Source organism: Furipterus horrens, unplaced genomic scaffold (assembly GCF_987537825.1).
Source record: "Furipterus horrens unplaced genomic scaffold, mFurHor1.1.pri manual_scaffold_13, whole genome shotgun sequence".
Taxonomy (NCBI): Eukaryota; Metazoa; Chordata; class Mammalia; order Chiroptera; family Furipteridae; genus Furipterus; species Furipterus horrens.
In genome coordinates, this window is record NW_028327183.1 from 57,740,943 (window position 1) to 57,755,418 (window position 14,476).

The following is a 14,476-nucleotide window of genomic DNA, read 5'->3' on the forward strand; positions in this document are numbered from 1 at the left end:
CCCGCCCCCAGGCAAGATGGTGGCAGGAGGAAGTATGGCACTGAGCACCTGCAAGTCTAGCAAGCACTTGGATAGGGGAAGGCAGGCAAAGGCTCCTAAAGAGCAGAATGGCGGCAGTGGGGAGGTGCTAGATGGAAGAGGCCTGTCTACTCTGGGTGTAACAGTGGGGTCCCCAAAGTCCCCATAGCCCCCGGTTTGGGGGCTGGGGGAAGGAGATAATACAGCTTTTAAGGTACTTCGCATATCTATGGCAGGCTGGTAGCCTGATAATAGCTGTACTATTGCTCAGGTAAAAGGCCAGTAAAAAGACTGATGATACTTTTCATAACAATTAGGTGTGGTGCTCCCGCGTCCACCATGGGCCTGGTGTGAAAGAAGGTGCCACACGATTTTGAATGAAGCGCTAGAGTAAGAACCCTGCCTGGAGAACACGGCGGCAAGGTGATGAAGCTGAAATTGTGGGCACCCGCCTAACCAAGCACCGATTAATGGGAGACGCCTGAAATGCTGAACTGTGACCGGGAATGCTGAGCCCTGATTTCTGCTTTTCTGAAAAGACAGTACCTGACTAGCGTATTCTGAAAGCGGCCTAAGGTTGGCAGGGCGAGGGCAGTACTGTGTGTCTGGGGGTTTTAAAAGGAGTGGGACTTAACGCCTGAAACCTGCCATTACTCTGAATCTGTGGAACTTAGAAATACGCCCCTTTTCCTTTCTCTCCCAAACTTTTGGGGAGTCATGCTTCTCCGTGGCAGGCAGTCGGACCCCACAGCTGTCCAGAGTTCACATAGGGAAAAGAAGGGATTGCTGTGCGTGGGGGTCCTTCCCGGGAGCATGTGCAAGTTTGGAAGTTACCGTATTGGGCAATTCTGACGGCCCGCACCTGAAACTAATGTCAATCCAGGAGCAGAAAGGGACGCTCTCTTGCCCACCTGGTAAGCGTACTAGTGGGTGACTTCGCGGGACCTTGTGGCCCTGGAAACGGCCTGGCTGATGGCGGCGCCGGGCGCACGCGGATTCCAGGAGGGACTGAAGCCAGACAGCGGCCTGGACCAGGCTGAGCTGCAGGGTGGCCCACCCCCTCCCTCCCTCCAGCTCCCCCTCTTCCTCCCAGGCCCCCATTCCCGCCGTCCACTACCCCGGCCCCTCTCCCGTCTTCCTCTCACGGCTCCCCTGCGCGCCCCTTCCCCGGATCCCTCGCGAACCCCGCCTTCAGGATCGCTGCGCCGCAGGGGGCCTCTGGGAGACAGGGCCTCACGACCCCTTCCGGCCTTGGGTCGGTTTGGCAGCGCTCGCTCCGCGGCGGAAGCTGAGGCGCAGCGCGGGCTTCTGGGAAGTGTAGTCCGCCGTCCGCGCACGCGCAGTGCGGCCTGGGACCCAGAGGGCGCCGGTCACTTTTCTGAGAGCGGACGGTGAGTCGGACTGCGGGCCGGGCTGCGGATGGAGGAGACGGGGTGCGGGTCTGGGTAAGGACGTGTGGGCAAGGGAGCGGATGCGGCCGGGGGGCGTAGTGCGGGTGACGGTGCTGCCTGTGGCTGTGCGTGTGCGCGCGGGGCGGAGACCCCGGGCCGTCGCTGTGAGTGTGTCTCCGTGTTTGTCCCCACGCGTGTCCCGGGGGCCTCCTGGGTCTCCCTTTGCTCGTGTGTGTGTCCGCTCCTGTCTGGTCTCCCCGGTCCCTCTGTGCCCGCGTCTGTGAGCGCGTCCGCCGTCGTGTCCGTCCGCGGGGACTGAGCCTGAGGCCCCATCCAGGCGTCCGCCGTGTCTGGTCTCCTCGGCGCCTGTCTGCGCGTCTGGGGGTGAGTGTGTCTGCGCGTGCGGGTGCGTCTGTCCTGTCCGAGGCTCCCCCCGCGTGTGCCCCTGCGCCTCTGTCTGCGGGGGTGGCTGCCGTGTGTGCGGTGCGTGTGGGGGGCCCTCCCGAGAGCGTGGGGAAGGCTGCCCTGCACAGGGGGCCTGGCGGAGCTGCCCGCCTGCCGGCCCGAGCCCATCTGCTTCCTGCCCTCAGAGCCTCACCTGGCCGTGGGGGGGCGGGGCGTGGGTGGTCGCAAGGGGCGGGGCTGAGAAAGAGGTCAGAGACCCCGCCCCTTGCTGACGGGGTGGGTTGTTCAGGGGTGTGTGGGGTGCTCAGGGTATGGCTCTGGCCATGTTATAGGCCTCCCCGTAACTGTGAGGTAGGGACCCTCACCAGCCTCAATATGCAGACGGGGAAACTGAGGAAGAGACTTAAGTGAATCCCCGAACTCCACACCCAGGCATCCAGGTTCCTGAGCCCCCACACTTAGCCACCTCTAGCAGTGCAGCCAGAGACCTGAGACCACACTGAGTTCAGAAGTCACCAGTCCCGTGCACATGCCACTTCCAGGGCCACTATGGCTTCATGGCCTCCTTTATATAAAAGTAAAAACTAGTTGTCATTGTATTGCTATAGGGACAAATATAACCCAGGTTTAATTAGATTTGCCTTTTCTCTTAGAACTTTATTGTATTTAAAATTTTTTAATTTACTTCAGAGAGGAAGAGGAGCATTGATTGGTGGCTTCACTGATTTATGCATTTATTGGTTGATTCTCACATATGCCCTGACGCGGGATCGAAACCACAACGTTGGTGTAAGGGGCAGTGCTCTAACCAGTGGAGCTACTGAGCCAGGGCTCTCTTATAATTTGAAAAGAAATGATGATACTTTCAAGGGACCCTACAGGTATCAGAGGCTCGGGGCCCACTGTACCTCCTAGGTCAGTCTGCTCTGATGGCCTCCCCTTCTGGCAAAAGGGGCCCGCGTTGTTTGGCCTCGCCGTGCAAGGATGGGAGTCAGAGACTGCAAGTCCATAAAGAATGCATTGGTGAAAATAAATTCTGCCTTAAAAATCATGAAGCCACTGCCCCCAAGGACATAACATAACTCCTGCTTCCTAGAGGCAACCTAAAATTTTAGACTGGATGCTCAGCCTTCTATCCCCTTACCATGGGTTTGCTTGTCCGTTGGTTGGTGTTTTGCTTCTAGGATCAGTGTTACAGTAAACATTGTTTGTATATTTATTGATTGGAGAGAGAGAGAGAGAGAGAAACATTGATTGGTTGCCTTCCGTATCAAACCTATAACATTTTGATACACAGGACAACCTGAGCCTCCCTGCCAGGGCAGAACTGAGTTCTTAACTGTGCCACATGGCTCCAGGCTGCCTACATGTATCTGTTGAGCCACACAGTAACGGCACAAGATCTGTAGAATTCCCAGGGGTAGGGACAATGTTTGGGTGTTCTGAGGCCTGGGGCCAGCACTCAGAACCAGGGATGGGGTAGGAGGTCCTGTTCCTCCAGGCCATGGGACTGGCTGTGTGCACGTGTGTGTGTGTGTGTGTTGGGGGATTGTCTGTGGGTGTGAGGTGTGCACCAAGCACGTGGACCTGGACGTACTCGGCCCAGCTCCATCCCCAGCTGTCATCTCAGGCAAGTGGCTTATCTCTTTGAGTCTCAGTTTGCTCATCTGTGAAATGAGGTAGGTAGAAATAACACCTGCCTTGCAGGGTGCCAGGAGGATTAAATCAGAGATGTTTGTCGAGTGCCTTGAATGCCATGGGCATGTGTTTACTTTGAACGTGTGTGTGTGTCCCTGTCTGCATGTGTCTTAGTGGATGTGTCTGTCCAGTCTGCATTGTGGCTCGGGCCTTGACCTGGCCTCTCACTGTGCCTTTCTGTCTCTACTGCTGCACACAGCCTGCCTGTCCTCTGGTCCCCACGGGCAGTGAAGAGATGGCCACACAGCCAGTGACCGACAAGACCCTGGTGAGTCATGTCACCCTGTCACCCCTCCTTCCTTAGGGTCAGGCTTCTGGAAGGGGATGACCCTCTACACCCCTGAGCCTTCCACAGGGTCCAGGTCCCAGGCCCGGTCTCCTGGGGCTCTCTACCCTAAGTTGGGAGGGTACTGTGGTGACACTGACTTTTGTCAACCACAGGGGACAGGGTAGCTCAGGAGTGACCTGTCCTATCCTGGGGGCTCTCGGCAGGTATCTGGGACGTGGTGGCTTAAACACGTTCGATTAAATGTGACAAAGGCCACTGCAGAGGCCCCAGGCAGCACGTGCTGGACAAGGGACCCTCAGAAGTGGTCAGATGGCACTAAATGTCCAGAGGGCAGGAGGGGGACACTTGTAGGGAGGAACCTGTGCAGATCTTCGCTCTCGCCATGAAGTTTTATGATGTTTTGGTGGGCGGCTATTTGTGGTATTTTTCTCTAAATTTCCTTCTATGCAAGAAATACATTACATGGCCCTGGCCAAGGAACTCAGTTGGTTAGAGGATCATCTTGATGTCCCAAGGTTGCAGGTTCAATTCCCAGTGAGGACACATACAAGAAGCAACTAATGAATACATTGGGACAAGTCTCTCTTCCTCTTTCTCTTTCTCAAATCAATAAGTTATATATGGCCCTGGCTGGTGTGGTTCAGTGCTTGAGTGCCGGCCTGCGAACCAAAGGGTCACCTGGTTCGATTCCCAGTCAGGGCACATGCCTGGGTTGCAGGCTAGGTCCCCAGTTGGGGACGCACAAGAGGCAACCACAAATGATGTTTCATATATATATATATATGGCTGGGAATAAATATTTGTATCCTCACAAGAGGATATGTTCATTGATATTTATTAATTTTATTCCTCACCTGAGAACATTTTCATTTGCCTTTTTCTATTTTAGAGAGAGGGGGAGGAACGGGGAGAGAGAGACATCAATGTAAGAGAAGCATTGATTGGTGGCCTCTGTGTGCACGCAGACCAGGGATCCAAACCAGGACCGTGATCATATGCTTACAGACAAGGGTTTGCATACTCCAAATGGGGATCATGGATGAACCCGCAATTGAGGTATGTGCCCTGACCGGGAATCAAACCTGCAGCCTTTTGATTACAAGCTAATGCTTTAACCATTGAGCCACACCGGCCGGAGCAAAATATGTTTGTTATATTTTACAGAGAGAGAGTTGGAGAGTGAGAAAGAGAAAAAAAAACATTGAAGTGAGAGAGAAACGTTGATTGGTTGCCTCCCTCACTGCGCTCCACCCTAGGATCAAACCTGTAACCTTTTGGTGTACAAGGCAACACTTTAATCAACTGTCCCACTCAGCCAGGGCTGAGCATGAGTCTTACCCCGGCACGTTGTATAATTTCTTTAGGGGAGATTCATTGCAGAGGAAGGTTGGGGTGGGTATTTTTAAGGCCTTTCAGAAGTCTTCATAGTTCTTGGCTGGAACACCGTGCAGGAGGGGCTGCCACTGTTTCACACTGACCACAGTTTGGAGTTTATCTGCTCATTGAATATAAATGGCAAGTGGTATAAACCTTGTGTGTGGTAGGTAACACCTGATGTCACATCAACTCTTTCTGAGTAGCATCATTTATGATATTAGAGAAGTTTGATTTTTTTTAAATGTTTATTGGCCATTTCTGTGGGTGGACAAATTACCTATCCTATGCTTTGCTGGTCTAGAGGAATTTTATTATTCTTGAAGATTTTAAAGAAGAGTGTCAGTATGTATGTACATATTTGTGGTAAATATTTTTCCCAGTTTACTTTTTGCTTTTCAATTACATTATTTCTTTTCTTTTTTAACAATTGTATATGTTTACTTCCTTATTTTAAAGATTTTATTCATTTATTTTTATTTTTTAAAGATTTATTTTTAAAGAGAGGGGAAGGGAGGGAGATTTATTATTTTTAGAGACGGGGGAAGGGAGGAAGGAAGAGAGGGAGAGAAACATCACTGTGTGGTTGCCTCTCACGCGCCCCCAACCGGGGACCTGGCCTGCAACCCAGGCATGTGCCCTGACCGGGAATCAAACCAGCAACCTTTCAGTTCACAGGCCAGCACTCAATCTGCAGAGCCACACCAGCCAGGTTATATATTTATTTTTTAAAAAGAGGGAGAGAAACATGAATGTGTGAGAGAAAAATCAATCAGTTGTCTCCCATATACACCCTTACCAGAAATCAATCTGGCAGTCTTTCACTTTGCAGGATGAAGCCTAAGTGAGCCATACCAGTCAGGGCATTTTCTCGTTGTGGTTTTAACTTGTAGCTCTCTAATGATTAGTGACATTGAGTATTTGTTAAATGCCTATTGGCCATCTGTATGTCCTTTTTGGAGAAGTGTCTATTTAGGCCCTTTGCCCATTGTTTAATGGGATTGTTTGTCTTCCTGGAAGACAGCCACATAATTTATTTGTCCATCCGAGGACCATCCAGTGCACTTAGGGAGCAAGGACATGGATTGGTCAGGCCATTTGGAGCTCTTCACCTTGTTGACACCATATCACGTAAATCCTGTGTGCCTTCCTGATCCTCTTGGCCCTTCTGACCGTATCTCCCAAACCCCGTGAGGAGGCCATGTGGTGAGTGGTGTGCGCTTCTTTTCACAGGGCTCGGTGGCATTCAGGGATGTGATGGTGGACTTCACCGAGGAGGAGTGGCGGCAGCTGAAGCCTGTGCAGAAGGACCTGTACAGAGACGTGATGATGGAGATCTACTGGAACCTGGTCTCGCTGGGTAAGGGGCAGCTTTGCCATATTACTCACCATCTGCCTTTAACTTAGGATGACACAGAAATTAAAAAAATAAAAAGATGGACACATGTGGCTAGGTAGGACATTCAAATTACTTGAAGCTGAAAATAAAGTTAATAGGTGATGAAGTGAAAAAGAGTATTTATCATGTATATGGCAGTCAGAGGGTTATAAATATATAAAGAGCTCCTAGAAATAAGCAAAAAGACCAAATGAATAATAGAAAGTTAGACCAAACTTATGAACGTGAAATTTGTAGGTGTAGAAATGCATGGAGTTATACTTTATAAAAGATTTCTAAATCATACTAATAGTCAAAGAAGTGCCAGTTGATTCTCATTAATACAGTTCTTTCTCATGCAGGACAGAGCTGAAAAAGAATAACAACTCTGGCCAGCTGCCTCCATTGGTTGGAGTGTCACTGCGCACACCAAAAGGTTGCAGGTTAGATCCTGGTCAGGGCACATACCTGAGCTGTGAGTTTGATCCCCAGATGAGGCACATGCAGGAGGAAACCGATTGATATTCCCACCCCCCTTCCTCTCCCTACCCCCCACCCCCTCTCTCCCTCTCCCTTCCCTGTGGCGGAGGTGCCTCTAACCCCTCGGCTTGGTTGGAAACTTCTCTGTCCAGCAGAGGTTTCACAACCACGGCAGAACAAATTTATCCAGGACACTGTATTTTGTCTGGTGGGGAAAGGAGGCGGCTGTTCCCTCTACTGGAGAAAGCACAAGACCTCCATCTCTCATGCTTTTTATTGAGAAGGGTACGCATGGGAGATAAAAGGTCAAAATTCATAAATCATTAATAGCTTTTAGGCGCCTGGATTACAGTTGACAGTTACAGATTACAAATATCAATACACAGTGACCAGTCTGTGTCAGGGTCTATTAAATATCTTGATGCCACACTGGCATTAGATGCAAGGTTCCATACATTCTTTGCTAGAGATTGTTTATAGTTAACTAAGAGATAAGAAAAGCAGAGCAAGCTCCAAAGCATAATATGCATTCTTTAAATCCAGTTCCCATGGAAACCCTCTGAGTGGCCTTTGATCCTGTCTGCCCCTCCTTCCAGTGTTCTGTTGAGACTCAGAGGCTTCCTGAGGGGGAGCTGCCTGGCTCACAGCTTGGGCTACAGTTCCTGAAACCACAAGGAGCGGTTCCCCACATTTCCCCATCCCCTTACTCCCTCTACAAGCATATACTCTGGTGAGGCTTAAAAAAATACAACAGCAACATGTATTATGGGGGTATAGAGAAAAGTTCTCTTCATTTTAGGAGTATAAAGTTGGAACTACTCTTTTGGAATACAGTTTGCTGTTACCAATGAAATTTCATATGATTCCATTTGTGGAATCTATCCTTTAAAATTTTCCCTATAAGTGTGCAGTTTTTCATAGGAAGAAAAATCAAGAGAAATGCCCTAGATGCTCACCTACAAGACTGTCCAAACATATCAGGCTGTATCAATATGATGGAAATCATGATGCCCTTCAAAGATGAGCACTCTTTGTGGTCACTGACAAAGATGTCCCTCAGTAGTACTATTCAGGAAAAATTGTAACTTTCAGAATTAGTGTATGGTCCCATTTCTTGAACAGCTTTGGTGGAGGTTTAACTGACCTGCAGTTAACTGCACATAGTTACAGCGAACCATTTGATGCATTTTGACATCTGTATAAGAGGAGGGACCCAAAAAACAAATTTACTTGTAAAAAATTGTGTTTATTCTCACATATTTAAACTTCAGTCACCTTGAAAGTACTGTCCATTTGATGCCATACACCTATCAAGACATTTTTTTCACTGCTCAAAAACAGTTTTTGAACTCGTCAATTTTGATACCTTTTAGTGCTTCTGCCATTTTTTGTGTCACCTCTTCCACATCGGCAAAACGTTTCCTTTCGGGGAAAGAAAAATCACTCAGGTTGAGATCAGGTCAACAGGGAGGGTGGGGCATGGGGGGGGTCATGCTGCTTTTGTTCTAAAACTGATGAACACTCAGTGTGGTATGGGCAGGTGCGCTCATAAATCACCCGTCAAGAAACAGAGAAATGTGTTCAAGGAGTCTTCGAAAAAAATTCACAGAAGCCAAACACAGCCTCTCACAACAATGCCAGCTGGTACACTGATAACAGTTGTGTTCCTAGAACACTCACTTGGTGGGCAAGCCTGTACTACAATGGTCCGTATTCCAGAATTCAATTCCTGTTTTTGGGGGTTCCCCCTCCATACACCAAGAAAAGTATTGCCCTGATCCAAATGCACCCCTTAACCCAAAAATTTCTTTCCTTTCCTCCACCCTCCATCCTCTGGCGAATACTGGTCTGCTGTATGTTACTGTGGTTTAATTTGCCTATTGTAGAATTTTATATATATGGAATCATATAGCATGTACTCTCCCTTTTTTTTTTTTTTTTCAAATCTGACTTCTTATACTTGGCATTATATTTTGAGGTTCACCACGTCATATGTATCAATAGTTTACTTCTTTTTTTCATTCTTTATATTTTAATCCCCACCTGAAGATATATTTATTGATTTGAGAGACACACACACACACACAGAAACTTCCTCCCATACATGCCCAGACTGTGATCAAACTCACAGCTTTTTGGTGCATGGGACGATGCTCCAGCCAAGTCAGCCACCCGGCCAGGGCCATTGCTCACTTCTTTTTGTTGCTGAGTAATATGCTACTTCATGAAGAGACCACCATGTGTTTATCCATTCACTTGATGGTGAACACATGGGTTGTGTCCAGTTCCGGATACTTTTCTGTAGACGCAAGATGTCCTTTCTGTCGAGTGTCCTTGGGTCTTACCTAGGGACTTATTTAACTTTTTCAGAAATGCCACCCTTTTTCCCAAAGCACTTGTCCCATTCTTACTTCCACCGCAGGCGCTGGGCATTGCGTTGCTCCGTGTGCTTGTCAGAACTGAGTACGCTCAGCCTTTCTCACTGCAGCCACTCTGGTTGGTGAGCGGTCTTACCACGGCCCAGCTGGCAGCTGGTGCTGAGGGCTTTCCAGGTGCTCATTTGTCAGCAGTCTGTTCTCTCTGGTGAAGTGTCTGGTTCAAGTCTTTTGCCTGTTTTTTTCGTTGTGTTTTCTTCCTTGTCATTTACTTTCGAAGGTTCATTACATTTTCTTTTGTTATTAAATTTTTATTTAAGTCCTTTATGAGAGATGTACTGTGTAACTACTTCTCCCATTCTGTGGGTCGTCTTTTCTCTTCCTCGATGGCATCATTTGGAACACACACATTTTTAACTTTGATGGGTCCAGTTTATTTTGTTGTGGCCTGTGCTTGGGATGTCATATCTGAGAGACTGTTGTCTAACGGAAGGCCACAAAGGTTTACTCCTGTTTTTTCTGAAGTTTTAGAATTTTAGCTCTTTATTTAGGTCTCTGGTTTATTTTTTTTTTTTGTTAACTGTTGTCAATGATGTAAAAGGGGCTAACGTCACTGTATTTTTATTAAATTAAATTAATTTGGGTAACAATGGTTAATAGGTACCTATGTTTCAAGTGCACATTTCTATGATAAATGATTTATATGTTACATTGTGTGCCTGCCATCTAAAGTCACATCTCCTTCGATCGCCATATATTGTCACTGTTTTGAATGTGCATATCGAGGTGTCCAGGCACAATTATTGAGGAGCAGGAGTTTGTCATTTGATGAAGTCCAGTTTCGGACCATATGCACAACCCAGACCCTTCTCTCCAATCCCTGCAGCCTGGGGCTTGTTATGTCCCCAGCGGGTCTCAGACCTATGGGCCTCAATCCAAACCCACTGTCAGCGTCCTTACCTTTTCCCACTGGAAAGTTGCCCTCAGCCTTCATGTCCCTGGCCACAATCGCCCTGACATCTGGCATCGACCCCACACCTCAAGGTCATGAAACCAGGATTCTCCTACATAATGTACTTGTCAAATCCTTTCCTCCAGGATGAATAGTGACTTAGGGATTGGACCGCATGATGCAATGTGCTGGGTGCCCTTGAGTGTGTGGCTCCATTCTCAGAGCCTTGGTTTCCTTGTCTGTAAAATGGGAGTAATCTGTCCAGCACCTGCTCACGTGCAGTGAGGGCTGCTTGGTACCATGCCAGCTCATGGCCAATGATCAGTGAAGGTTTATCAGGTGCCTTCCGTGTTCTGAACACGGTGTGGGTGCTGGGACGGGCGAGGCCCTTGCCTCCTCGGAGCTCACCTCCCGCTGCGGGAGCTGCCAGGATGCAGATCGGGGAGGACCAGTGTAACGAGCGCTCACAGTGTAGCAGGCGAGAGAATGGCAGGTGGGAGCTTCCTTTCCACCGGAGGGTGGACCGAGAAGGCCTTCCCGTGGGGGACAAAGGCTCCCTGAGGCTCAAGGATGAGCGCCCATGGGGAGGCTGTGGGAATGGCGGGTGCAGAGGCTCCGAGGCTGGGAGCACTGGGCCTGGACAAGGAAATCAAAGGGAACCGAGGATGAGCGGGGGCTGGATGGCGAAGAGGAGTCGGGGAGTGGGAGGGCGTTGCCTCTGACCCCCAGTGTGCAATTGAGAGGCATGAAGCACATTCACTTGGCCGTTCAGCCTTCACCACCATCCATCTCAAGAACTCTTAATGTACTTAGTTGACAACCTGTCCCCTCTAAACGGCAGCTCTGTATTCCCCTCCCTTTGCCCTGGCACCCAGGTCCTACTTTCTGTTTTTTACCAATTTGACAATCCTAGTTGCCCGTATCAGTGGAATCCTACAGTATCGGTCATTGTGTGTCTGACGTATTTTGATGAGCCTTTTTTTCTTTTAATCATTTGGGAGAGAAGTTTCTGAAAACACAGGTCTCACACCAAATGCGTTAGGTTTGATACCTAGGAGGGCGCCTTGGAGGCCTTGGATTGTTCCTCAGCGGTCCTCAGAGAGGTGGTCTGGGCAGGGGCATCTGTTTAGGAGGTGTCAGCATAGAAAGGAGACTGAAATCTGAGCTCTCAGGACTTGGGTGGGGTTTCAGACTCAGATGTTGTGGGGCCACTGGAGGATTAAATGCAGGATGGGGACAGCTGCTTACCACTCCCCCTTTCTTCATTGCCTCCTAGGAAGGAGGGCTCTTGTGTGCCCAAATACTTTCTTTATGAGATTTTTTTTGTTTAAGATCTGTTTTAAAATGTCAGGATGAACCCTGAGGTCAATGTACAGAGTCCGGAAGTCAGGACAGCCCCCAGGCTGGAAACAGATTGAGGAACCCACAGGACAAACAGGCAGAGACTGGAGCGGCTGTGGTCAGCGGGGAGGGACGAGTGTGCAAGACGAGGGTGAGGACCCAGCAGCCAGGGCCAGGCCACTCCTGAGCAGCGTAGGAAGGCGGGAGCTTGGCTGGGCGGTGGGGAGACAGGGGACAACCAGCACAGCCACACGTGAGTGGGCTCTACTTTATCATTTCTAACTAGAGTCAATTGTTTGAGAAGCACAGCGGGCGGGGGGCATGCACGACGAGGCCTGGAAGTGAGGAGCCGGGTGCTGTCAACACTCACTGGGTTTGCAGGAGCCTCGGGTCTACCGTCCTCTTTCTCTCCAGGGATCGTCCCCCAGCTCTGAGCTTCCCTGGCCGCCTTTGCACCCACTCCCAAGGGGCCCTTTCTCGTTCTCTGCTCACCTCCTTCTACCTCACCATCTCAGCTCACTGCTTCCCTTTTCCAGCTGTCCCCACAAAGGCTGTCCCCTGCTCTCAGGCTATGCCATGTCTCCTCGGAAGGTCCTCCCTCCCCGCATTAACTACATGTATGTCATCATCTCTTTCCCCTCCCCTCAGACTTGGAGACTAGACCTGGCCTGAAGGAATCGGACCCACAGGAGGACATTTGGGAAGACAGACCCTCTGTTGCGGTGGTGGCAGAAGGACCTCTGAAGAATGATTCTACCTGTGCAGGAGCTGGGAAACACTCAGGTACTTCAAGCCTTCATTCTCCCTCCAAACTCCACGCAGAGAAGAAGCCCTACCAGTGTGGGGACTGCGGCAAGGCTTTCAGCTATAACTTGTGCTTGATGAAGCACCAGCGCATCCACACTGGGGAGAAGCCCTTCTCATGTGCCGCGTGCGGGAAGAAGTTCACCCGGCAGTCGAGCCTCACCATCCACCAGCGTGTGCACACCGGGGAGAAGCCATACTTGTGTGGGGACTGCGGCAAGGCTTTTGACTGTAATTCATCCCTGAAGAAGCACCAACGGATCCACACGGGGGAGAAGCCCTTCTTGTGCACCACGTGCGGGAAGAAGTTCACCCAGAATTCTTCCCTCACCATCCACCAGCGTGTGCACACCGGGGAGAAGCCATATGCGTGCGGGGACTGCAGAAAGACCTTTAGCCAGAAGACGCTCCTCAACATACACCAGAGGACGCACACTGGGGAGAGGCCATACTTGTGTGGGGACTGCGGCAAGGCCTTCAGCCGGAAGAAGCACCTCATCGTGCACCAGAGGACGCACACCAGGGAGAAGCCCTACGAGTGTGCTGTCTGTGGGTGTGCCTTCAGCCAGAGCGCACACCTGATGGAGCACCAGCAGATGCACACGGGTGAGAAGCCATTCACGTGTGGAGACTGTGGCAAGTCCTTTAACAAGAGCTCCTCACTCACGCTGCACTGTGCGTTCCACACGAGTGAGGGGCCATATGTGTGTGGCCAGTGCAGCAAGGTTTTCAGTCAGAAGGCCTGCCTGATCCAGCACCAGCGCATCCACATGGGGGTGAAGCCCTTTGAGTGCAGTGTGTGTGGCAAGACTTTCAGCAAAAACTTCTTCTTCACGCAGCACCTGCGCGTGCACACCGGGGAGAAGCCGTATGAATGCTCCATCTGCCAGAAGCGCTTCGTGGCGCGCTCGTCCCTGCAGACGCACCAGACTGTCCACACCGGCGAGAAGCCCTACAGATGCGGCCAGTGTGACAAGGCCTTCAGCCACAACTCCTCCCTCAGGGAGCATCAGCGCGTGCACACCGGGGAGAAGCCCTACGAGTGCTCCTACTGCCAAATATACTTTGCAGCACGTACCTCTCTGGTAGCGCACCAGGCCAGCCATGCTAGCGAGAAGCCCTACAAGTGTGGCCAGTGTGGCAAGGCCTTCAGCAAGAACTCCTCCCTCAAGGAGCATGGGCATGTGCACACCGGGGAGAAGCCCTACAAGTGCTCCATCTGCCAGATCCCCTTCTCTGGACGCTCTTCCTTGGCGGCACACCAGGCCAGTCACACCGGAAGGAAGCCCTACAAGTGCGGCCAGTGCGGCAAGGCCTTCAGCCAGGGCGCCTACCTCATCGAGCACCAGCGCATCCACACCGGTGAGAAGCCCTTCAGGTGCGGCCAGTGTGGCAAGGCCTTCATCAGAAACTACTCGCTCACCCTCCACCAGAGGACCCACACAGGAGAGAAGCCATACGAGTGTGGAAAGTGCGGGAAGACCTTCAGCCGAAACGTGAACCTCACGCGACACCAGAGGAGGAAGCACACGTAGCGGGAAATGGGGGGTGAGATCTCAGAATCCACACTTCAAGGGTGGGTCTTGAGCCTATGCCTCCGTGCCATTGGAACCCAGCGGTAGGATTCCAGAGAAGTGCTGCCCAGTCAGATCTGAGAAATGGGGGCACTGTGGACAGGTCTCGCCGCGCACACCAGCTGCTTTCAGAGCATCTGCAGGGCCCTGTAGAAAGCAAGCCCCCCTACAGATCTGGTACCTGGGAACATGCCAGGGGCACGGTGGATGAAGACCAAGATCCAGTAAACAGTTCTATCAGCTTTGACAACACAGTTAGTGTCTCTGGGTCTCCATCTCCTGCATAGTCAAGTGGAGGCGGGGGGAGAAGGAAGAGGCGGAGGTGGGCTCCATGGGGACATTCTCCCTTTGTCACACACGCCTAAATCTAGTCAGAGGTCACGTCACCATCTCTGGG

The 14,476-nt window shown here is 50.7% G+C and overlaps 1 protein-coding gene across 2 annotated transcripts; it reads left to right on the plus strand.

Moving 5' to 3' along the window:
* Positions 1 to 3,716: 3,716 nt before the first annotated feature.
* Positions 3,717 to 14,333, plus strand: LOC149995598 (uncharacterized). Of its 2 annotated transcripts, none has more exons than XM_090261264.1 (3): positions 3,717 to 3,780; positions 6,409 to 6,535; positions 12,350 to 14,333. In XM_090261264.1, the coding sequence occupies exons 1-3, from the start codon at positions 3,748 to 3,750 to the stop codon at positions 14,038 to 14,040; spliced, it is 1,851 nt and encodes a 616-aa protein (XP_090117390.1). In that variant the 5' UTR covers positions 3,717 to 3,747; the 3' UTR covers positions 14,041 to 14,333. The 2 variants fall into 2 exon arrangements, with proteins under 2 accessions (XP_090117390.1, XP_090117391.1); XM_090261265.1 differs by lacking the exon at positions 3,717 to 3,780 and adding an exon at positions 4,697 to 4,857.
* The last annotated feature ends 143 nt before the right edge of the window (positions 14,334 to 14,476 follow it).